Source organism: Bufo gargarizans, unplaced genomic scaffold (genome assembly GCF_014858855.1).
Source record: "Bufo gargarizans isolate SCDJY-AF-19 unplaced genomic scaffold, ASM1485885v1 original_scaffold_1350_pilon, whole genome shotgun sequence".
In the NCBI taxonomy this organism is placed as follows: domain Eukaryota; kingdom Metazoa; phylum Chordata; class Amphibia; order Anura; family Bufonidae; genus Bufo; species Bufo gargarizans.
Genome location: NW_025334321.1, coordinates 238441 through 265026, shown reverse-complemented (window position 1 = coordinate 265026; position 26586 = coordinate 238441). Strand labels below are relative to the sequence as shown.

At 46.0% G+C, this 26586-nt stretch overlaps 1 protein-coding gene across 4 annotated transcripts in view; it reads right to left on the bottom strand.

The window, feature by feature from the left end:
• The window catches only part of LOC122923203 (pulmonary surfactant-associated protein D-like), a 170494-nt gene that overhangs the window by 121327 nt on the left and 22581 nt on the right, over nt 1–26586 (bottom strand). For all 4 annotated transcript variants that reach the window (XM_044273944.1, XM_044273941.1, XM_044273942.1 and 1 more), the window contains exons 3-4: nt 16200–16289; nt 16039–16083 (exon numbers count right to left, since the gene is read on the bottom strand). In XM_044273944.1, coding sequence (XP_044129879.1) covers nt 16039–16083; nt 16200–16260 — 106 coding nt within the window. In that variant the 5' untranslated portion in view covers nt 16261–16289. The remainder of the gene's footprint in view (nt 1–16038; nt 16084–16199; nt 16290–26586) is intronic.

Below are 26586 nucleotides of genomic sequence, written 5' to 3'. Positions count from 1 at the left end.
AGGCAATAGCTTTACCACTGAGCTAACAGCTATGCGCTCATCAAACAATGCATTGTGTTAGCTTACAGCATTTTAGGCACAGAACTATAAGCTGAGCAATAGACGTACTTTGGTTGTGTGATTTAGCATACAAATACATAGTATATCTATAACTCGTTCTCACTTTGACCCTGACCTATGAAGAGCATAAGTCAAACTCAGATGTAAGAGTCAGGTGTCAGGGTCAAGTATCAGGGTCAGGTGTCCGGGTTAGGTGTCCGGGTCAGGTGTCACATTGGCATTGTTTTGATACTTGACTATGATATCTGACCATGTCCTAAAATGAACACTGTATGCCTGAAATCCCTGATAGCAGGGGAGAATTTATGTAGCAACTTTATTGTGAAGTACAGACTCTGTGTGCACAGAGTAACACTTTGAAACGGATACAGTTGCTGAAAACTGATACAACTGTTATAACCAAAGAATATCCAGGACAATAATATGTCTTCCCTGTAATCAGGCAGCAAGAAACGGGGTAAAAAGTGACAAATCAATAAAGAGCAAAGATAGTGTGAAAAATAACACATCCTAATGCTCTTATACAGAATTAGGTCCAAATCTTCTCATAAGTAATACATATAGAAAAAATAAGAGATTAAAATTATGTATATTATAAACAAAAGAAATAATAGTAATGCTTTTGATGACTTTATATCTCACATAAGGCTTTTCTGTCAATAATCACTAAGTAGTTTTTTCTTTTCTTTTTGGATATTTTATCTAAGAGCGAAATAAAGATTATTATTTTTTATAGGTAATAGGCCAAAAACAGAAATTTATAGCTCAGACTATTGGATTTATACCTTTTGCAGATGACACTAAACTGTGAAAAGTAATTAACACGGAAGAGGACTGTATACTGCTACAGATGAATCTGGATAGATTAAGGCCTCTTTCACACGGGCGTCATGTTTTTGGCCCGGATAAATGTTTGCAATTTCTTGAAGATTAGTTATTATGGTTTCACAATGTATATGCACTAATGATTTGATATATGCTGTACCTAATTTGTTCACACTGGATTATGTATTCCTAATATTTTATGTATAATTGATCATGTAATTGTCACTTATGAATTTATTAATTCACTCACAAGACTTTGTGGGTATGAATGTGGATACTTTGACACCAATTGCATGCTTGAGAAAGACTGCAATGAGCAGTTGAAACGTTGCTGAGGGGAATAAATATATATATATTTATAAATATTTATTTTTTTAAAAATTGTGAGGACTCACTCTGGTAGTTGGGATAAGCGGGTGCAGAACAGGCAAAGAACAAGTTCATAATTCAAATGTCCGTGTTTATTCACACATGGGTCAAACAAAAACACTCTTTGCAAGGTTGGTGTTTGTTCACACCAAGTAGAATGTTTGTGCATAACAAAAAAAAACTCGCCATGTCGGTGGTTCTGCTCCAGCAGTCAAATTGCAGGCTTTAGACGGACTGCTCTCACAATACACATGTCTCAGCTTTTCCCACACCAGCGATTGCCAGAGCTCCTCTGTGAGAGAGAGGTAATCACTCCCAGCTGACACTGCTGGCTGTTTTATGCCTTCCGTCAACAACGGACCGTTGCGGCTTCCTAATAAATATATATATATATATATATATATATATACAGGGCCGGCCTTTGGGGTGTGCGGGCTGTGCGGCCGCACAGGGCGCCATAGCAACAGGGGCGCCGGGCGGCCGACAGCCCGCAATGTAATATGGGCAGGCGTGGCGGCACTTATGTTTTCTCCCCCCCCCCCCCCTCCTCCTATATTCAGCAGGGGGCGCCCGGCGCCCGTTGCGGTTTAAAAAAAAAAAAGTTACTTATATAAGTTGGGGGCGGCTGGCGGCGCCCCTCATTCTGCGCCGCCTGAGTGGCTGAGGCTGAGCGCTTGCCGCTCTAAAGAATCCTGCGCCTGTTAATGTAGCGTGGCCGAGCTCTGTTAGGTCCGCGGTACAGGAGCTTTTGTTTCCTGTACCCGGCCGGACTGACAGGAAGTGCTCACTTAGTGTGCACTTCCTTTCAGTCCGGCCGGGTACAGGAAACAAATGCTCCTGTACCGCGGACCTAACAGAGCTCGGCCACGCTACACTAGAGGTGGAGGTGGGAGTAGAAAGAGAGTGACAAGGGGGGAGGGGGGAGGAAAGAAAGAGAGTGACAAGGGGGGAGGAAAGAAAGAGAGTGACAAGGGGGGAGGGGGGAGGAAAGAAAGAGAGTGACATGGGGGGGGGGGAAAGAAAGAGAGTGACATGGGGGGGGAAATAATGAGAGTGATGGGGGGGAAATAATGAGAGTGATGGGGGGGGGGAAATAATGAGAGTGATGGGGGGGGGGGGAAATAATGAGAGTGATGGGGGGGGGGGGAAATAATGAGTGATGGGGGGGGGAAATAATGAGAGTGATGGGGGGGGAATAATGAGAGTGATGGGGGGGGAAATAATGAGAGTGATGGGGGGGGGAATAATGAGCGTGACAAGGGAGGGCGGGTGGAATAATGAGAGTGACAAGGGAGAGGGGGGATAATGAGAGTGACAAGGGAAGGGGCGGGGGGGAAAGAGTGACAAGAGAGGGAGGGGGGGGGGAAGAGAGTGACAATGGAGTCCCCAGAGCCAGACTGCAGCCAGAGTCCAGATCATCTTATTGTCCTGGTGGTAAGTAGACAATGCAATATGTTTATTATTTAATTGTTTAGTTATTAATACTACATTGGAAACGAATTTTCTCAGCTGGACACCGGCCGACACTGCGCATGCGCTGGGAGCCTCACCAGCGGTTAGGGTAGGGAAAAAGCACTGGCCCGTACGTAATTTTTCCCTTCCCTAACCGCTGGTGAGGCTCCCGATGCATGCGCAGTGTCGGCCGGTGTTCAGCTGAGAACATCCATCCGATCACTGCGCCTGCGCATTGGCCCATAGTTTTTCCCTACCCTAACCGCCGGCGAGGCTCCTGGCGCATGCGCACTCTGCTGTGAAATTTCCCTAACCTGTCGTTGTGCGCCTGCGCGGCACACCTCCTCACGTCATGTCCGGTGCGACCGGAAGTGACGAGGGTAGGGAAATCTCACGAACTAGGGAAGTATAACATTACACCGGCCTTTGGGGTGTGAGGGCTGGTAACTACTTGGTTGGATAGTCAGCCAGCCTATGCCATGATGCCAGCAACAAGCAGTGTTTTTTTTTTTTTGGGGGGGGGGGGGGGGGCGCCACAAGGTTATCTCGCACAGGGCGCCTGAACACCTAAGGCCGGCCCTGTATATATATACAGTACAGACGAAAAGTTTGGACACACCTTCTCATTCAAAGAGTTTTTATTTTCATGACTATGAAAATAGTAGATTCACACTGAAGGCATCAAAACTATGAATTAACACATGTGGAATTATATACATAACAAAAAAGTGTGAAACAACTAAAAATATGTCATATTCTAGGTCTTCCAACAGTCTTGAAGGAGTTCCCAGAGATGCTTAGCACTTGTTGGCCCTTTTGCCTTCACTCTGCGGTCCAGCTCACCCCAAACCATCTCGATTGGGTTCAGGTCCGGTGACTGTGGAGGTCAGGTCATCTGGCGCAGCACCCCATCACTCTCCTTCATGGTCAAATAGCCCTTACACAGCCTGGAGGTGTGTTTGGGGTCATTGTCCTGTTGAAAAATAAATGATGGTCCAACTAAACGCAAACCGGATGGAATAGCATGCCGCTGCAAGATGCTGTGGTAGCCATGCTGGTTCAGTATGCCTTCAATTTTGAATAAATCCCCAACAGTGTCACCAGCAAAGCACCGCCACACCATCACACCTCCTCCTCCATGCTTCATGGTGGGAACCAGGCATGTAAAGTCCATCCGTTCACCTTTTCTGCATCACACAAAGACACGGTGGTTAGAACCAAAGATCTCAAATTTGGACTCATCCGACCAAAGCACAGATTTCCACTGGTCTAATGTCCATTCCTTGTGTTCTTTAGCCCAAACAAGTCACTTCTGCTTGTTGCCTGTCCTTAGCAGTGGTTTCCTAGCAGATATTCTACCATGAAGGCCTGATTCACACAGTCTCCTCTTAACAGTTGTTCTAGAGATGTGTCTGCTGCTAGAACTCTGTGTGGCATTGACCTGGTCTCTAATCTGAGCTGCTGTTAACCTGCGATTTCTGAGGCTAGTGACTCGGATGAACTTATCCTCCGCAGCAGAGGTGACTCTTGGTCTTCCTTTGCTTGGGCAGTCCGCATGTGAGCCAGTTTCTTTGTAGCGCTTGATGGTTTTTGTGACTGCACTTTGGGACACTTTCAAAGTTTGCCCAATTTTTCGGACTGACTGACCTTCATTTCTTAAAGTAATGATGGCCACTCATTTTTCTTTACTTAGCTGCTTTTTTCGTGCCATAATACAAATTCTAACAGTCTATTCAGTAGGACTATAAGCTGTGTATCCACATGACTTCTCCACAACACAACTAATGGTCCCAACCCCATTTATAAGGCAAGAAATCCCACTTATTAAACCCCGACAGGGCACACCTGTAACGTGAAAACCATTTCAGGTGACTACCTCTTGAAGCTCATCAAGAGAATGCCAAGAGTGTGCAAAGCAGTAATCAAAGAAAAAGGTGGCTACTTTGAAGAACCTAGAATATGACATATTTTCAGTTGTTTCACACTTTTTTGTTATGTACATAATTCCACATGTGTTAGTTCATAGTTTTGATGCCTTCAGTGTGAATCTACAATTTTCATAGTCATGAAAATAAAGAAAATTCTTTGAATGAGAAGGTGTGTCCAAACTTTTGGTCTGTACTGTATATATATATATATATATATATATATATATACATATACAGGGGTCAGTGGACTGTGACTGTGATGAGGGGACATCCTCTGCATCTAGGGGAAAGAAGGTTTGTGCACAAACATGGAAGAGGATTCTTTATGGTATGAGCAGTGAAACTATGGAACTGTTTGCCTAAGGAGGTGGTGATGGTGAATTCACTGAAAGAGTTCAAGAGGGGCCTGGATATATGTCTGGAGTGTAATAATATTACAGGCTATAGTTACTAGAGATGGGTTGCTGATCCAAAGAGTTATTCTGATTGCCTAATTGGTGTCGGGAAGGAATTTTTTTCCCCTAAAGTAAGGAAAAGTAACTTCTACCTCACAGGTTTTTTTTTGCCTTCCTCTGGATTAACTTGCAGGATAACAATCTGAACTAGATGGACAGATGTATTTTTTTCAGCCTGATAAACAATGATACTATGACCAGGCATCTAACTTTAAAGCACAAGCTGCAGTAGACACCTGAAAAATCACAAAAGATCTGCGGCTCCTCCTGCTCCCTCTTCTTCTGTGGTTTCGGCCTTTCCTCCCCATCTAGAGCGACAGGGCTACCAAAGTGAGGATGTGACAACAACACCACCACCAGTGTCCCCAAACACTGAAGAGAAAGAGGAAGTACCCCCCTACCCACCTGCAAGCCCTGGCACTGAATGCCAGCATTTCCAAATTCCTCATCTTTGAAACGCTGCCATTCCATCTGGTGGAGAGGTGGAGACGGACAGTTTTTGAAACATAATGACAGTGGCTGTCCCATGGTACGTGTTTCCCAGCCGCCACTATATTTCCAGGTTGACTGTCCCTACCCTGCACAAACAAGTGGTGGAAAAAAATCAGGTGTGCGCTGCACAATGTCATCAGTGGCAAGGTACAAATAACTACTGATACGTGGACCAGTTCGCACAGGCAAAAAGGATATATCTCCCTATGTAGTGGTGGCTGAGTCTGATGTGGCAAGCAGTTTGATGTATGTCCTACCACCATCAAGGATTGCATTACTTGGTGCCTCCTGGCGCCTTCTCCTCCTCCACCTCCTCCTCCTCCTGTTCCTCTTCTACCGCCTTCTCATCACATCAGTGCAACACCTGCACCACCAACTTTAGCACATCCAGGGGGAAACAACAGCAGGCTGTTCTGAAGCTCCTCTGTTTGGGAGAAAAGCCCCACACCACGTAGGAGCTGTTGACAGCATTGAGTGGTTGGTGCCGCTGAGCCTCAAACCCAGCCTGATGGCGTGCAACAATGTGAAAAATCTCGTAGCTGCTGTGGGCCTAGCCGGTTTGACGCACATCCTTGCCCGATGCATTTGCTGAATTTGGTGGTGCAGAGGTTCCTGAAAAATTACCCCGGCATGTCAAAGCTGCTGCAGAAAGTGCAGGCCATCTGTGCGCAGTTTCGGCTTTTTCACTCTGCTGTCTGTTCTGCAGTGTAACCTCTGCCTTCCCACTCACTGCCTCATAGGCGACATACCCACAAGGTGGAACCCCATCTTGCACATGCTGGAGAGATTGTGCTGTTTTGTGCTGTTTTGAGTACTCTACCAACATGGCCATCCTCAGTGTTACTATCTTACTTCTATGTCTCCTTGAAAAACTGCTTCAGACAATCATGGATGAGGATGTGGCACAGGAGGAAGAGGAGGAGGAACACGGATCATTCCCATGGTTATCAGGCCAGTCGTCCACAGCTGGCTCAGTGGGTGGGCTCCTCCACCAACAGCGGTCAGGTGCACAGTTTTGGAGGATGAGGAGGATGATGATGATGATGAGAAGGAGGAGGATCTGCGTTCTCAGCAGGTTGGCACCCAAATCAGCTCACAGTATCACTGGAGCGTGACTGGGGGGATACAAAGGACACAGACAATACATCATGCACCGAGGACAGCTTATCGTTGCCTCTGGGCAGTCTGGCACACATGAGCGACTACATTCTACAGTGCCTGCGCAATGACTACTGAGTTGCCCTCATTCTTTTCAGTGCTGAGTACTGGGTGGCCACTCTGCTGGACAAGGTGCTGTCCTTACTTCCATCACTGGAGCCTGATCAGAAAATGCGCGAGTACAATCGCACGCTGGTAGACACGCTACTAATGGCGTTCCCACCTGACAGTGGGGATTTAGTGGAAGCTCCAGGTGGAGGAGGATCACAGATAGGTGCATCTGCCTGTCCATAGCCAACGTGGACAAGCTCACGTTCATTAAAATGAGCCAGGCATGGATCCCACAGGACTTGTTTGCACCTTTGGCAGAGTAGAGAGGTATATCGGCCGCACCCAGCTATTCATATACTCCAGCGCACATTGTGCGTTTTCTTCACTATTTCCCAATGTATTTGGGGCCTACACAAACCAAAAAACAAAGAAAATGAATGAAAAATAAATAAAAATAAATAAATAATAAAAAGTGTTGGCTACCTTCTCCGTCTCCTCTGCCTTTTCCAGCCGCACCCCAAAATAAGGCTAACAGACAAATTTAATAAAATTAAAGAACAAAACCGCTACAAAAACAGTGTTGGCTTCCTCCTCCACCTACTCCACCTACACCACCACGGATACAGCCTCCTCAACTTCCTACTCTACTTGGACCTCCGCCTCTTGGTATTTTTCTATATTTTATGTTATTTAAAGTCATTTTCTTATCCACATTTGTTTGCAGGGCAATTGTACTGCTCTTACCACCATTTTGGTTCCTTTTGCAGCCCCCTTTCTATGACTTTTTTACAGCCATTTTTCATCCCCAGTTCGGCTCCCCATTGACTTTAATGGGTTTCAGTGTTTGGGATCAAGTTCAGGTAAGGTTCGGAACCCAAACAGAACTTTGAAACAATTTCCAACCAAAACAATCAAACCCAAACATCCACCAGTCCGCTCATCACTTCCTATAGGTCACCCACAGAGCGACATTAAAAACCTAACACTGTTAGCAGTGCAGCAGCATCCTGTCCCTACAATAGCCAGAGCAGAATAGCTGCGCAACAAGTGATCTGGCATTTATGCATGCCGGGTCATGTGGTGCACCAGCCAATCATAGCCATGCCAAATACTAGGCATCACTGTGATGGCTTCCACGTTCCCACAGCTTAAAAGCTTGTGGATTTCTGCTGCAACCTTTCAACAAGTTTATTTAGAATCTGAACCCAGACCTGGACACAGTAATCTTCGGTACGATCCCGAACATTCCGGCTTGGGTTCGCTCATCCCTTCTTATAACTTGTAACTTTATGCATTGAAATCTCTGTACTTTCTGAGTTCACTTGTACACGGGGGCCATCTTATCAGTGACTGACAGCTATCTCTGCATACTGTATACACAATCATTTATAAGACCCCCACATGTACAACTGAACTCAAAGCAGAAATTTAAATATACAAATTGTAGGCATAACCATAACATGCTGCCTGCATGCACTCCGTTTCATGGTGACAGGTTTAATCATTATTTCCATCGATGGTTCTGTGTGAGGGCTTTTTTTATTTTTTTTGCTGTTTTCTTTTTTGAAAGAAACACTTCAGATTCAGTGTATTATCTCAGTGTCATCCTATCACACCCTGCCTCTGAAATGCACACTTGCTTTGAACAGGGTGGGTACAACACCCACAAGGAATTATTCAAATTCATCCAGCTATCCACTGGAGAAAATTTATTCTCTACCCAAGCGCATTACTGTTTATACCAAAACATCCTCTTCGAGGAAAATTAATGACCCCGCCAACAGTGCAATTCTGCCACCTACAATCAGTATAATTAATGTTGGAAACAACCACTTCACAATTAATTTTCTGTAATAACCTGCATAATGTTAGAAGCCACTGTGCAAAAACATATTAGTGTGCAGTGCTAAATAATAAATAAATACAGGGAGTGCAGAATTATTAGGCAAGTTGTATTTTTGAGGATTAATTTTATTATTGAACAACAACCATGTTCTCAATGAACCCAAAAAACTCGTTAATATCAAAGCTGAATATTTTTGGAAGTAGTTTTTAGTTTGTTTTTAGTTTTAGCTATTTTAGGGGGATATCTGTGTGTGCAGGTGACTATTACTGTGCATAATTATTAGGCAACTTAACAAAAAACAAATATATACCCATTTCAATTATTTATTTTAAAACCAATATAACATCTCAACATTCACAAATATACATTTCTGACATTCAAAAACAAAACAAAAACAAATCAGTGACCAATATAGCCACCTTTCTTTGCAAGGACACTCAAAAGCCTGCCATCCATGGATTCTGTCAGTGTTTTGATCTGTTCACCATCAACATTGCGTGCAGCAGCAACCACAGCCTCCCAGACACTGTTCAGAGAGGTGTACTGTTTTCCCTCCTTGTAAATCTCACATTTGATGATGGACCACAGGTTCTCAATGGGGTTCAGATCAGGTGAACAAGGAGGCCATGTCATTAGATTTTCTTCTTTTATACCCTTTCTTGCCAGCCACGTTGTGGAGTACTTGGACGCGTGTGATGGAGCATTGTCCTGCATGAAAATCATGTTTTTCTTACCTTGCAGACTTCTTCCTGTACCACTGCTTGAAGAAGGTGTCTTCCAGAAACTGGCAGTAGGACTGGGAGTTGAGCTTGACTCCATCCTCAACCCAAAAAGGCCCCACAAGCGCATCTTTGATGATACCAGCCCAAACCAGTACTCCACCTCCACCTTGCTGGCGTCTGAGTCGGACTGGAGCTCTCTGCCCTTTACCAATCCAGCCATCTGGCCCATCAAGACTCACTCTCATTTCATCAGTCCATAAAACCTTAGAAAAATCTGTCTTGAGATATTTCTTGGCCCAGTCTTGACGTTTCAGCTTGTGTGTCTTGTTCAGTGGTGGTCGTCTTTCAGCCTTTCTTACCTTGGCCATGTCTCTGAGTATTGCACACCTTGTGCTTTTGGGCACTCCAGTGATGTTGCAGCTCTGAAATTTGGCCAAACTGGTGGCAAGTGGCATCTTGGCAGCTGCACGCTTGACTTTTCTCAGTTCATGGGCAGTTATTTTGCACCTTGGTTTTTCCACACGCTTCTTGCGACCCTGTTGACTATTTTGAATGAAACGCTTGATTGTTCGATGATCACGCTTCAGAAGCTTTGCAATTTTAAGAGTGCTGCATCCCTCTGCAAGATATCTCACTATTTTTGACTTTTCTGAGCCTGTCAAGTCCTTCTTTTGACCCATTTTGCCAAAGGAAAGGAAGTTGCCTAATAATTATGCACACCTGATATAGGGTATTGATGTCATTAGACCACACCCCTTCTCATTACAGAGATGCACATCACCTAATATGCTTAATTGGTAGTAGGCTTTCGAGCCTATACAGCTTGGAGTAAGACAACATGCATAAAGAGGATGATGTGGTCAAAATACTCATTTGCCTAATAATTCTGCACGTAGTGTATAAGGAAATATGTCTCAAAAGACATTAATAAAAATAAAAAATAAAAGACTCGACTCCTAAAGGGGTTGGCCAGTTTCCTATCCTGAGGACCGATCACGATAGGTCATCAATATCAGATCGGCTGGGGCTCAACTCCCAGTACCGAGGTATAATTGCAGCTCTTCCACTTTGTCAGCTCCTTCCCATTAAAGTGAATAGGTTAGACGAGCTGCAATTACCTGTACACCAGCTGACTTAAATGTTGATGGTGAGAAGTTCAACAGTGAATAGATCGGCTGGAGTGCTGGGAGTTGGATTCCTTATGATCTGATATTGATGGCTTATCCTGTGGACAGGTCAACAATATAGGAAAGCAGCCAACCCCTTTTAAGAGGACTGACATATCTGCTTTTGTATCTACTTGCATTCCCCATGCAGTAACAAGTATTTAATAAAGGTACAAATGGTTGTGACTAGTCGTGGGTGTGTCCCTCCACAGTCTGGCACTATCCAGTCAGTGCTGCCAGTGGCATACTGTGTAGGGACACACCCACAACTGGTAACACCCAGTTGGACTTTTACTGCAAACTGCTGGCAATTTGTTCAGAAACTAGAAGCAATAATAGAGCAATGGTACAACATAGAGAATAGATGCTCCAGAAATGTTATTACAAAACAGCCATGTTAGGGCTCAGGAGAGGTACATGTTCCCTTTAATTCCCAGACCAATTATTATTTTAAACGTGCAGGGTTATATGCTTGTTAAAATCTGGTAACTATAGGATTATACTTACTGGTGTCATTATATCACTATAATGGTTTGGCTATACATCTGCCTGCCAACTAAAAATGCTGACAGATTGACTCTTATAAAAATGAACAAGGTCTGGATTGCCCCTGACTTCTCAACTCCACCACCTTCCCTGTCCCAGAGCCCTAAATAACTTTTTAACACTTTTAACTCCCTTCTCCGTCCCCCGGCACGCACACCCTCTCCTCATCTCAGCTGAGGACTTTGCCACATACTTCAAACAAAAGATACTGTAGTCAACATTAGAGAAAGCTTCAGTACACAGTCCCTATAGACCCTCTACACAACTGCTCGGTCCTCTTTTCCCAAAACCCACTTCTCCACCATTACAGAAGAAAAACTCTCCACTCTACTCTCCAGATCACATCTCACCACCTGTGCACTTGACCCAATCCCATCCCACCTCATCCCTAACCTCACCACAGTGTTTATCCCAGCCCTAACTCATCTCTTCAACCTATCACTAACCTCTGGTGTCTTCCCCTCTGCTTTTAAACATATTACCATTACATCCATCCTCAAAAAGCCTTCACTTGACCCATCTTCTTTGTCCAGATATCACCCCATATCACTTCTTTGGTATACCCAGGCATGGGATTCAGCAGGTTCGCTCCGGTTCTACAGATCTGGTTGTTAAAATTACTGCCGGATCCCGATCCGGTGCAGCGGGAGATGAGCGCTTGCATTGTGGAATCGATCCTCTCCAGGGCTCGAGTCCTGCAGGAACGCCGTTCCCTTTCAGGGCAAAAGGACCAGGAAGCAGTGAAGGCTTTGTACTCACCGCTTCCTGGTCTTCTGTAGGTAATGCGCTTGAAGTTAAAATATACCATCAGATTGGAGAAAACTCAGATCCGATGGTATACTTTAAATCCGAGGCATTCCCATGGTGAATACTGGGGATGGCGTACTGCCCATTAATGATTTTAATACTGGGGGGGGGTAGGGTGCCCTGCCCACCAATGATTACCGAGGGGGGGGCACACTGCCCACCAATGATTTTTTTAATACTGGGGAAGGGAAGGGTGAGGGCGCACTGTTCACCAATGATTTTAATACCTGGGAGAGGCACTGGGAGCTGATGGAGAGGCACTGGGGGCTGATGGAGAGGCACTGGGGGCTGGTGGAGAGGCTACTGGGGGCTGGTGAGAGGCTACTAGGGGCTGCTATAAGGCTACTGGGGGCTGCTATAAGGCTACTGGGGGCTGCTATGAGGCTACTGGGGGCTGCTATGAGGCATGGGGCTCTTATCTGAGGTCTGATTGGGGGTCATTCATATTGGGGTCTGAGCTGAGGTGTGATCTGAGGTCTTGTTGGGATTTTATTAACATTGGGGGTCTTATTGGGGCTGTTAGCTGAGGTCTAATTAACATTGGGTGTCTGATTGGTGGTCTGACCTGAGTCATAATGAAAAATATGGAGAAAAAAGGCCTCACAGTCTCCCACACTCCTTCTGCCTGGCCAAGCCTGCCAGCACCCCTGAGGCCAAGCCTGCCAGCACCCCTGAGGCCAAGCCTGCCAGCACCCCTGAGGCCATGCCAGCCAGCACCCCTGAGGCCATGCCTGAGACATATTATGTCTGAACAGACATATAGCGCAAATTCGAGTTTTTGTTTACGTTTTATGTTGCACTGAATTTTCTGCGAAAAATATGTATATATATATATTTTTTTTTTAGGGGGGGGGTTGGGGTGGCAGTGGATCTTGGGTGAGTTCCCACACATTTTTTTTCCAGGACTTGACCCCTGCTCATCTCCCTACATTCATCTGTATCACCATCTTCAGGACGGTGATGCAGATGAACACTGCAGCAGGGCAAGGGAGAGGCATCTCCCTTCCCTGTTCCTCTGATAGGCTGCTGGCATAAGTTGAGCCGCCTGAGCCGTACAGCGTGAGACACAGGCTGGAAGAGGCCTGCATCGCTGACAGGGCGGAGGTAAGTGTTTTCTTTCATTTTGCTTTTCTGTGGCGAAACTGGGGGCACTGTTTGCACATATGCAACATTATGGGAGTATCTACTGGCTGCATGGCTAACACATGGGGGACACTATGGGGGTATCTACTGGGGGCATTACTGGCATATGGGGGACACTATGGAATCATCTACCGGGGGCATTTCTGGCACATGGGGGACACTATGGGGGGGCATCTACTGGGGGCATTGCTGGCACATGGGGACATTATGAGGTCATCTACCGGGGACATTGCTGGCACATGTGGACACTATGGGGGCATCTACTGGCACATCATTGGGGACACTATGGGGGGCATCTACTGGGGACATTGCTGGCACATGTGGATACTATGGAGGCATCTACTGGGGACATTGCTGGCACATGTGGACACTATGGGGGCATCTACTGGGGGCATTGGTAGCACATAGGTAACACTATGGGGGCATCTTATACTGGCACATTATGGAGACACTATGGTGTTGGAGGGGAGGAAGAACACTATTAGGGCATATTATATAGGCACACTATGGGGGCACTAAGAAGGAGCATTTATACTAGCACATTCTGGGGGACACTATGGGGGAATCTTATACTGGCACATTATGGGGGCACTATTGGGAAGAGGAGAGGAGCACTATGTGAGCATTTACCAGGCGCATTATATAGGGGTGTTTTATACTTGCACACACTATGGGGCACTATGGGGACATTAGCTCAACTGGGGGCACTGAGGGGATTTTTTGTACTGGCACACAGAATGGGAGCATTTTTGAACTAGTGCACATTATGATTATTATTATTAAAGGTGGCAGATGAGTTGTTAAGAAGGTATGAGGATGATGGAAAAGTAGGAACCTAAGATGTCTTTTGTCAAACTGCCGAGATAAGAGATGGGTGAAAAATCATCATCGTGGTCTGCTCTCAAAGGAGAAGATGAAGAAAGAGAAGGTCTGCATCAGAGGAGAAGTCACTTGATGCAAGAGGTATGTGATGCTGTATTCTGGATAGCACAGAATATAATATGTATGCAAATATGTATTTAGTGCTAGGTACAAATATGTGTATAAAATGTATATGGTGTAGGTAAATCTATTGTATGTGTAGCCTAGGGGTCATTTATATACTGTATGGTGTATATTGTATATGTGATTATGAGTGTAGTGTCTATATAGTCTGTTTATGTATGCATACCTCCCAACCATCCCAGATCTGGCATAACTACTGTGTGGGAGGCACAATGGAGACTAAGCAGGCTTGAGACATGTACAGATAGACATTGGGAGGAGTTAGAGGTGTGGGCCAGCGCTGTAAAAAAAAATCTTCAACTTTGATAGTTTAGCTCCTTAGGCTTTTTAAAAGTTTTGTGGTATGTGTGTAGTGTATACATGGGGTATTTATGTGTATGTGTGTTGCATATATATGGTGTATGTATATGTAAACATGTGTCGTGACCCCGCGTATTTGCCGTTGAGTAGGGAACCTGTTCTTAAAAATTTGAATCGCACCCCTGCGTATGCCTCAAAGCTACTTGAACAACATGTCCATTCGGAACTGTCCTCTCACCTCCCCTCCTGCTCCCTATTTGACTGGCTACAATCTGGCTTCCGACCCCACCACTCGACTCAGACTGCCCTTACCAATGACCTACTAACAGCCAAAACCAAAAAACATTACTCTGTCCTCCTTCTCCTTGACCTGCCCTCTGCCTTTGACACTGTCGACCACTCCCTTCTGTTACAAACGCTCTCATCTCTTGGCATCACTGACCTGGCCCTCTCCTGAATCACATCATACCTCACAGACCAGACGTTTAGCGTCTCCCACTCTCACACCACCTCCTCGTCTCATTCCCTCTATGTTGGTGTCCCGCAAGGCTCTGTCCTAGGACCCCTGCTCTTCTCCATTTACACTTTTGGCCTGGGACATCTCATAGAGTCCCATGGCTTTCAGTATCACTCTTATGCTGATGACACACACAGAATCTCTGGTCCAGACATCACCACCTTATGTCTATCTTCCATATCATCCTTCTTCTCCTCTCGCTTTTTTGTAAAACTTAACATGGATAAAACAGAATTCATCATCTTTTCACCATCTTGCTCAACCCCCCCCCCCAACAGACCTATCTATCACGATCAATGGCTGCACACTCATCCTGGTCAACCAAGTCCGCCGCCTTGGAGTGACCTTGGATTCTGCCCTCTACTTCCGACCGCATATCCAAGCCCTTTCCACCACCTGCCACCTCCAACTCAAAAACATCTCCTGCATCCGCGGTTTTCTTAACTTTGAATCTGCAAAAATGCTTGTACATGCCCTCATCATCTCCTGCCTAGACAACTGCAATATTCTCCTCTGTGGCCTTCCATCTAGTACTCTCGCACCCCTCCAATCTATCTTCAACTCTGCTGCCCGACTAATCCACCTCTCACCCTGTTACTCCTCTGCCTCTCCCCTCTGCCAATTGCTTTACTGGATCCCCATTGTCCAGCGAATTCAGTTAAAAATACTAACAAATACATACAAGGCCGTCCACAACCTGTCCCCTCCCTACATCTCTGAGCTACTTTCCCGATACATCCCCACACGCACTCTCCGATCCTCACAAGACCTCCTCTCTTCTCTCCTCTTATCACCTCTACCCACAATCACCTCCAAGATTTCTCCCTTGCATCCCCCACACTCTGGAACTCGCTACCCCAACATATCAGACTCTCAACCTATAGTGGAATCCTTCAAAAGAAACCTAAAAACCCAACTCTTCAGACAAGCCTACAACCAGTGACCCTGCTGCCTCTATACCGCCATGACTAACTTCACCCTCACCTACTGTGTCCTTCTCCCATACCATGTAGATTGTAAGCCCTCACGGGCAGGTCCCTGTCTCCTTCTGTACCAGTTTGTAACTCATCTTGTTTATGCTTAGTGCAATTGTCTGTATTATGTATGTATACCCCTTTTCATATGCACAGCACTATGGAATGAATGGTGCTCTAATAATAAATAATAATAATAATAATAATAATAATAATACATACCTGGTGATCCATTATTTCCCCTTTCACCTTTCTGCCCAGGTAATCCTATGCAGATAAACATAAAAGTAAAATTATTTGGAAGTATAAATATAATAGTCAAGTAGAATATTTCTATGTTACATAGAACACATCTGAAAGAATATTTTCAGGAACTCCTTTACCAGTTAGCCCAAGATCTCCTTTAGGTCCTTGTTTTCCTGGTAGTCCAGTGCTGCCTCTCATTCCTGGTGTTCCTGCTGCTCCAGGAGGACCTAGAGAAAAGTGAATATATGTGTATATATATGTGTATATATATATATATATATATATATATATATAAAACATTTCTGGATACAGAGGTTCAGGTCGATGGACAGGGTTTAGCCACTGATTTGTATGTAAAAAATACTGATAAGAATACTTTGTTACACTTTGAAAGCCACCACCCATGTTCCATGGTTCAGTCATTACCCTACAGCCAATTCCTTCGTGTTAAAAGGATTGTGAGGGATAAATCCACCAGGGACTTATGTTTTATGGAAATGAGCAAGAAATTTGCAGTTCGAGGGTATCCCAAGAAACTCATTGCAGAGAGCAGGTTGCGGGTTGACACTAACCATGATTGCGTCTGTCATCAGAAAACATTGGAAGATTATTGGTAACAGTTTTACTCAGATTGAGGAGTTTCGGACACCCCCACTTTTCTCCTACAGTAGGGGGCGGAACTTTGATTGATTCGCCTCACGTGGTCTACCTACTGTCGTGTCCATGTGAAGCGTGGTATGTTGGAGAGACCACGTGAGATGTCAAAACACGTTTAAACCAACATAGATATTCTATTAAGATGGAGAAAATTCATTTGCCAGTCTCCAAACATTTTAAGGAGGCAGGTCATTCTGAAAAAGACCTGAGGTTTCGTTTATTGGAGCAGGTACAGATGGGCAGACGTGGTGGTGATAGGAAAGCTCTACTTAAAAAGCGAGAATTATTTTGGATATTCGCTTTGAAGACACCTAAACCAAACAGCCTGAAAGTTGACTTCAGGGTGAACTAGTGGTATCTCTCCCCATGTGTCGTGTTGTTCTCCTTCGCTGGTGTAGTTCTTTTGGACATGTGTGTAAACAACTAGACTTATAGTTTATAAATATATTATACAATGAGTAATAATTTCTCTTTCCTATAACATTATTTTTAGATTCAGCTACGAGTTACAACTCCAGTGGGCATCCGGTGTGATGATTCGAGCATCGTGGCCTTACACCAGCTATCCACATTCCGTTTTTTTGGTGACATTCTCTGGAAATATTGGGATGGTATTTCCCCCTGATCCAGGGGTTACACTATGTCCGTTTTCTATTTATATTTGCCATGCCAGTCTTTTTGGGCGCCGTTGACAGTTTGACATGGTGACACGTGCCAACGCTTTCTTCCCTACAACAGTGATGACCTGACTGCTGACCTGGTCGGTTTTGACTGTGAGACACTTTCAATCCTGCGTTTTATATTAGTTTACTTTGATCACTTTTGGGTCTATACAGCGTGTAGGAAGTTGGGGGGACGCTTGGCCCTGGGGATCCAAGGCGGTGTCTCCACCACCTACCATTAGTGAATCGTTGACTGCTGACAGTCTATATTCGCTGTCAGTCGCTGTCATCCTGTATGTATGACTATGATCACATGACCTTGTTTTGGATGGCAACCATTGCTCAGACATGCGCACATGTAGATATCCTCAGATTTGGCCATCTTGGATGAGGTTTCCATAGAGTTCCTTTGCGCCTGGGATATTGCGGGATCTATCAATTTTGCGCATGCGCATTAATTAACTGAATGTGGACGCTCTCGAGACCGTGATGCTCGGCTGACACAGTTTACCAACTGGTTTTGTAAGTTTTTAATCAATACCACACATTGGGAAAGACTTGTAATTTTAATTATCAATTATATTTGATCATGCACTTTTGTCACGTACTATGTATTTTTGCACAAGGCACTGTCACTTTATTTGTATTATATGCAATTTCACATTGATGTTGATGAGTATGTATTTATTTAAACATAGCTCCTATGAATTGTGATTGGTTTTTATTTTAATTGGATATTTTATGTAATGAATTGGTACACCTTTATATACTGCTGTTGTAACACATGTTCACATAGCTTGAGAAAGACCACAACAAGCGGTTGAAACGTCGCTGCTATTTGACACTGGGTGAATAAACCACGTTGATTTTTTTACTTTACTGGATAATTTGTTATTAAAGCGCCATTCATTCCATGACGCTGTACATATGAAAAGGGGTACCTATCTAATACAGACAATTGCAATAAGCATGAACAAGACGACTTACAAGTTGGTACAGAAGGAGAGAGGGCCCTACCCATGACAGCTTACAATTAGCAAGGTATGGAGGAAGGACACAGTAGGTGAGGGTATAAATAAACTAGTAGAAAATCACAGAAACAAAAAAAATCATCCTGCACGATATGACAAATGAATATGCGGATGTGCATGGCTACACTTATAACCATGTTATAAGGGAAAATAATACAATCTTCAGAACATCAATCCCAAGCCCGAACTTCTGTGAAGAAGTTCGGGTTTGGGTACCAAACATGCACGATTTTTCTCACGCAAGTTCCAAACGCATTACAATGTTTTGCACTCGCGCGGAAAAATTGCGCATTTTCCCGCAACGCACCCGGCTCTTATCCGGGCAAAAAACATGACGCCCGTGTGAAAGAGGCCTTAAGGTCCCTTTCACACGAAAGTGATTTCCGCGCTGGTGCAGTGCGTGACGTGAACGCATAGCACCCGCACTGAATCCTGACCCATTCATTTCAATGGGGCTGTGTACATGAGCGTTTTTTTTCACGCATCACTTCTGCAATGCTTTGAAATCGCAGCATGTTCTATATTCTGCGTTTGTAACGCAGGACAGGCCCCATAGAAGTGAATGGGGCTGCGTGAAAAACGCATTGCATCAGCAAGCAAGTGCGGGTGCGATGCGTTTTTCACTGATGGTTGCTAAGAGACGTTGTTTGTAAACATTCAGTTTTTTATCACGCGCGTGAAAAACGCATCAAAACGCATTGCACCCGCGCGGAAAAAACTGAACAACTAAACGCAATCGCAGACAAAACTGACTTGTTTTAGTGCCAAAATCGCAGCATTTTCACTGAACGCACCCTGAACGCATCCGGATCAAATCCGTCACGCCCGTGTGAAACCAGCCTTAGGCTGAGTTCACACGAGCGTGACAGATTAGGTCCGGATGCGTTCAGGGTGCGTTCAGTTAAACTCGCACCATTTTGCAAGCAAGTTCAGTCAGTTTTGTCTGCAATTGCGTTTAGTTGTTCAGTTTTTTCCGGGTGCAATTGCGGGTGCAATGCGTTATGATGCGTTTTTCACGCGCGTGATAAAAAACTGAAGGTTTACCAACAACATCTCTTAGAAACCATCAGTGAAAAACGCATTGCACCCGCACTTGCTTGCGAATGCAATGCGTTATTCACGCAGCCCCATTCACTTCTATGGAGCCAGGGCTGCGTGAAAAACGCAGAATATAGAACATGCTGCGATTTTAAAGCATTGCAGAAGTGATGCGTGAAAAAAAACGCTCATGTACACAGCCCCATTGAAATGAATAGGTCAGGATTCAGTGCGGGTGCAATACGTTCACCTACTGCATTGCACCCGCGCGGAAATCTCGCCCGTGTGAACGCAGCCTAAGGTATTTAAAACTCATGTTATAAATAGAGTTGAGCGAACACCTGGATGTTCGGGTTCGAGAAGTTCGGCCGAACATCCCGGAAATGTTCGGGTTCGGGATCCGAACCCGATCCGAACTTCGTCCCGAACCCGAACCCCATTGAAGTCAATGGGGACCCGAACTTTTCGGCACTAAAAAGGCTGTAAAACAGCCCAGGAAAGAGCTAGAGGGCTGCAAAAGGCAGCAACATGTAGGTAAATCCCCTGCAAACAAATGTGGATAGGGAAATGAATTAAAATAAAAATTAAATAAATAAAAATTAACCAAAATCAATTGGAGAGAGGTTCCATAGCAGAGAATCTGGCTTCCCGTCACCCACCACTGGAACAGTCCATTCTCAGATATTTAGGCCCCGGCACCCAGGCAGAGGAGAGAGGTCCCGTAACAGAGAATCTGTCTTCATGTCAGCAGAGAATTAGTCTGCATGTCATAGCAGAGAATGAGGCTTCACGTCAGCCACCACTGCAACAGTCCATTGGCATATATTTAGGCCCAGCACCCAGGCAGAGGAGGGAGGTCCCGTAACAGAGAATCTGTCTTCATGTCAGCAGAGAATTAGTCTGCATGTCATAGCAGAGAATGAGGCTTCACGTCAGCCACCACTGCAACAGTCCATTGGCATATATTTAGGCCCAGCACACACACAGGCAGAGGAGAGAGGTCCCGTAACAGACAATCTGGCTTCATGTCAGCAGAGAATTAGTCTGCATGTCATAGCAGAGAATGAGGCTTCACGTCAGCCACCACTGCAACAGTCCATTGGCATATATTTAGGCCCAGCACACACACAGGCAGAGGAGAGAGGTCCCGTAACAGAGAATCTGTCTTCATGTCAGCAGAGAATTAGTCTGCATGTCATAGCAGAGAATGAGGCTTCACGTCAGCCACCACTGCAACAGTCCATTGGCATATATTTAGGCCCAGCACACACACAGGCAGAGGAGAGAGGTCCCGTAACAGAGAATCTGTCTTCATGTCAGCAGAGAATCAGTCTTCATATCATAGCAGAGAATCAGGCTTCACGTCACCCACCACTGTAAGAGTCAATTTTCATAAATTTAGGCCCAGAACCCAGGCAGAGGAGAAAGGTCCCGTAACAGACAATCTGGCTTCATGTCAGCAGAGAATCAGTCTTCATATCATAGCAGAGAATCAGGCTTCACGTCACCCACCACTGTAAGAGTCAATTTTCATAAATTTAGGCCCAGAACCCAGGCAGAGGAGAAAGGTCCCGTAACAGACAATCTGGCTTCATGTCAGCAGAGAATCAGTCTTCATATCATAGCAGAGAATCAGGCTTCACGTCACCCACCACTGTAAGAGTCAATTTTCATAAATTTAGGCCCAGAACCCAGGCAGAGGAGAAAGGTCCCGTAACAGACAATCTGGCTTCATGTCAGCAGAGAATCAGTCTTCATATCATAGCAGAGAATCAGGCTTCACGTCACCCACCACTGTAAGAGTCAATTTTCATAAATTTAGGCCCAGAACCCAGGTAGAGGAGAAAGGTCCCGTAACAGACAATCTGGCTTCATGACAGCAGAGAATCAGTCTGCATGTCATAGCAGAGAATCAGGCTTCACGTCAGCCACCACTGCAACAGTCCATTGGCATATATTTAGGCCTAGCACACAGGCAGAGGAGAGGTTCATTCAACTTTGGGTAGCATCGCAATATAATGGTAAAATGAAAATAAAAATAGGATTGAATGAGGAAGTGCCCTGGAGTCCAATAATATATGGTTATGGGGAGGTAGTTAATGTCTAATCTGGACAAGGGACGGACAGGTCCTGTGGGATCCATGCCTGGTTCATTTTTATGAACGTCAGCTTGTCCACATTGGCTGTAGACAGGCGGCTGCGTTTGTCTGTAATGACGCCCCCTGCCGTGCTGAATACACGTTCAGACAAAACGCTGGCTGCCGGGCAGGCCAGCACCTCCAAGGCATAAAAGGCTAGCTCTGGCCACGTGGACAATTTAGAGACCCAGAAGTTGAATGGGGCCGAACCATCAGTCAGTACGTGGAGGGGTGTGCACACGTACTGTTCCACCATGTTAGTGAAATGTTGCCTCCTGCTAACACGTTGCGTATCAGGTGGTGGTGCAGTTAGCTGTGGCGTGTTGACAAAAGTTTTCCACATCTCTGCCATGCTAACCCTGCCCTCAGAGGAGCTGGCCGTGACACAGCTGCCTTGGCGACCTCTTGCTCCTCCTCTGCCTTGGCCTTGGGCTTCCACTTGTTCCCCTGTGACATTTGGGAATGCTCTCAGTAGCGCGTCTACCAACGTGCGCTTGTACTCGCGCATCTTCCTATCACGCTCCAGTGCAGGAAGTAAGGTGGGCACATTGTCTTTGTAGCGTGGATCCAGCAGGGTGGCAACCCAGTAGTCCGCACAGGTTAAAATGTGGGCAACTCTGCTGTCGTTGCGCAGGCACTGCAGCATGTAGTCGCTCATGTGTGCCAGGCTGCCCAGGGGTAAGGACAAGCTGTCCTCTGTGGGAGGCGTATCGTCATCGTCCTGCCTTTCCCCCCAGCCACGCACCAGTGATGGACCCGAGCTGCGTTGGGTGCCACCCCGCTGTGACCATGCTTCATCCTCATCCTCCTCCACCTCCTCCTCATCCTCGTCCTCCTCGTCCTCCAGTAGTGGGCCCTGGCTGGCCACATTTGTACCTGGCCTCTGCTGTTGCAAAAAACCTCCCTCTGAGTCACTTCGAAGAGACTGGCCTGAAAGTGCTAAAAATGACCCCTCTTCCTCATCCTCCTCCTCCTCCTCCTGGGCCACCTCCTGTTCCATCATCGCCCTAAGTGTTTTCTCAAGGAGACATAGAAGTGGTATTGTAACGCTGATAACGGTGTCATCGCCACTGGCCATGTTGGTGGAGTACTCGAAACAGCGCAACAGGGCACACAGGTCTCGCATGGAGGCCCAGTCATTGGTGGTGAAGTGGTGCTGTTCTGTAGTGCGACTGACCCGTGCGTGCTGCAGCTGAAACTCCACTATGGCCTGCTGCTGCTCGCACAGTCTGTCCAGCATGTGCAAGGTGGAGTTCCACCTGGTGGGCACGTCGCATATGAGGCGGTGAGCGGGAAGGCCGAAGTTACGCTGTAGCGCAGACAGGCGAGCAGCGGCAGGATGTGAACGCCGGAAGCGCGAACAGACGGCCCGCACTTTATGCAGCAGCTCTGACATGTCGGGGTAGTTGTGAATGAACTTCTGCACCACCAAATTCAGCACATGCGCCAAGCAAGGGATGTGCGTCAAATTGGCTAGTCCCAGAGCTGCAACGAGATTTCGCCCATTATCACACACCACCAGGCCGGGCTTGAGGCTCACCGGCAGCAACCACTCGTCGGTCTGTTGTTCTATACCCCGCCACAACTCCTGTGCGGTGTGGGGCCTGTCCCCCAAACATATGAGTTTCAGAATGGCCTGCTGACGTTTACCCCGGGCTGTGCTGAAGTTGGTGGTGAAGGTGTGTGGCTGACTGGATGAGCAGGTGGAAGAAGAGGAGGAGGAAGCCGAGAAGGAGGAGGTGGCAACAGGAGGCAAAGAATGTTGCCCTGCGATCCTTGGCGGCGGAAGGACGTGCGCCAAACAGCTCTCCGCCTGGGGCCCAGCTGCCACTACATTTACCCAGTGTGCAGTTAGGGAGATATAGCGTCCCTGGCCGTGCTTACTGGTCCACGTATCTGTGGTTAGGTGGACCTTGCTACAGATGGCGTTGCGCAGTGCACACTTGATTTTATCGGATACTTGGTTGTGCAGGGAAGGCACGGCTCTCTTGGAGAAGTAGTGCCGGCTGGGAACAACATACTGTGGGACAGCAAGCGACATGAGCTGTTTGAAGCTGTCTGTGTCCACCAGCCTAAATGACAGCATTTCATAGGCCAGTAGTTTAGAAATGCTGGCATTCAGGGCCAGGGATCGAGGGTGGCTAGGTGGGAATTTACGCTTTCTATCAAATGTTTGTGAGATGGAGAGCTGAACGCTGGCGTGTGACATGGTTGAGACGCTTGGTGACGGAGGTGGTGGTGGTGGTGTTGGTGGTACATCCCCTGTTTGCTGGGCGGCAGGTGCCAACGTTCCTCCAGAGGCGGAGGAAGAGGCCGAGGCGGCAGCAGCAGAATAGGCCGAGGCGGCAGCAGCAGAAGAGGTAGCAGGGGGAGCCTGAGTGACTTCCTTGGTTTTAAGGTGTTTACTCCACTGCAGTTCATGCTTTGCATGCAGGTGCCTGGTCATGCAGGTTGTGCTCAGGTTCAGAACGTTAATGCCTCGCTTCAGGCTCTGATGGCACAGCGTGCAAACCACTCGGGTCTTGTCGTCAGCACATTGTTTGAAGAAGTGCCATGCCAGGGAACTCCTTGAAGCTGCCTTTGGGGTGCTCGGTCCCAGATGGCGGCGGTCAGTAGCAGGCGGAGTCTCTTGGCGGCGGGTGTTCTGCTTTTGCCCACTGCTCCCTCTTTTGCTACGCTGTTGGCTCGGTCTCACCACTGCCTCTTCCTCCGAACTGTGAAAGTCAGTGGCACGACCTTCATTCCATGTGGGGTCTAGGACCTCATCGTCCCCTGCATCGTCTTCCACCCAGTCTTGATCCCTGACCTCCTGTTCAGTCTGCACACTGCAGAAAGACGCAGCAGTTGGCACCTGTGTTTCGTCATCATCAGAGACATGCTGAGGTGGTATTCCCATGTCCTCATCATCAGGAAACATAAGTGGTTGTGCGTCAGTGCATTCTATGTCTTTCACCGCTGGGGAAGGGCTAGGTGGATGCCCTTGGGAAACCCTGCCAGCGGAGTCTTCAAACAGCATAAGAGACTGCTGCATAACTTGAGGCTGAGACAGTTTCCCTGGTATGCATGGGGGTGATGTGACAGACTGATGGGGTTGGTTTTCAGGCGCCATCTGTGCGCTTTCTGCAGAAGACTGGGTGGGAGATAATGTGAACGTGCTGGATCCACTGTCGGCCACCCAATTGACTAATGCCTGTACCTGCTCAGGCCTTACCATCCTTAGAACGGCATTGGGCCCCACCATATATCGCTGTAAATTCTGGCGGCTACTGGGACCTGAGGTAGTTGGTACACTAGGACGTGTGGATGTGGCAGAACGGCCACGTCCTCTCCCAGCACCAGAGGGTCCACTAACACCACCACGACCATGTCCACGTCCGCGTCCCTTACTAGATGTTTTTCTCATTGTTATGGTTCACCACAACAACAAATATATTATTTGGCCCAATGTATTGTATTCAAATTCAGCGGGATATAAATTTGAGGCCTAGTATTTAGGCGCTGGGTGACCGGTATGGATTTAGTGACAGAATTAGACTTGGAAATGCACAGAAGCGTGTGTGTGAAGTTATTCTGAATGACCCAATGTGCACCTTGAATATTATATACCCTTTTAGGGATAGATTTCAAATAGCTCTGATATAGCAGAAACCACTAAATTATGAAATTGCTAAATTGGGAATTGTACTTCAACCCAGAACAAAAAATGTGCTTTGACGGACACTAAATATCTTGCCCAGCAACAACAGTACAGCGGTGGTAACGAGAGATTTAGAGGGATTTAAATTTGAGGCCTAGTATTTAGGCGCTGGGTGACAGGTATGGGTTTAGTGACAGAATTAGACTTGGAAATACACAGTAGCGGGTGTGTGTGAAGTTATTCTGAATGACCCAATGTGCACCTTCAATATTATATACCCTTTTAGGGATAGATTTCAAATAGCTCTGATATAGCAGAAACCACTAAATTATGAAATTGCTAAATTGGGAATTGTACTTCAACCCAGAACAAAAAATGTGCTTTGACGGACACTAAATATCTTGCCCAGCAACAACAGTACAGCGGTGGGTAACGAGAGATTTAGAGGGATTTAAATTTGAGGCCTAGTATTTAGGCGCTGGGTGACCGGTATGGATTTAGTGACAGAATTAGACTTGGAAATGCACAGTAGCGGTGTGTGTGAAGTTATTCTGAATGACCCAATGTGCACCTTCAATATTATATACCCTTTTAGGGATAGATTTCAAATAGCTCTGATATAGCAGAAACCACTAAATTATGAAATTGCTAAATTGGGAATTGTACTTCAACCCAGAACAAAAAATGTGCTTTGACGGACACTAAATATCTTGCCCAGCAACAACAGTACAGCGGTGGGTAACGAGAGATTTAGAGGGATTTAAATTTGAGGCCTAGTATTTAGGCGCTGGGTCACCGGTATGGATTTAGTGACAGAATTAGACTTGGAAATGCACAGAAGCGTGTGTGTGAAGTTATTCTGAATGACCCTATGTGCACCTTCAATATTATATACCCTTTTAGGGATAGATTTCAAATAGCTCTGATATAGCAGAAACCACTAAATTATGAAATTGCTAAATTGGGAATTGTACTTCAACCCAGAACAAAAAATGTGCTTTGACGGACACTAAATATCTTGCCCAGCAACAACAGTACAGCGGTGGGTAACGAGAGATTTAGAGGGATTTAAATTTGAGGCCTAGTATTTAGGCGCTGGGTCACCGGTATGGATTTAGTGACAGAATTAGACTTGGAAATGCACAGTAAGCGGTGTGTGTGAAGTTATTCTGAATGACCCTATGTGCACCTTCAATATTATATACCCTTTTAGGGATAGATTTCAAATAGCTCTGATATAGCAGAAACCACTAAATTATGAAATTGCTAAATTGGGAATTGTACTTCAACCCAGAACAAAAAATGTGCTTTGACGGACACTAAATATCTTGCCCAGCAACAACAGTACAGCGGTGGGTAAC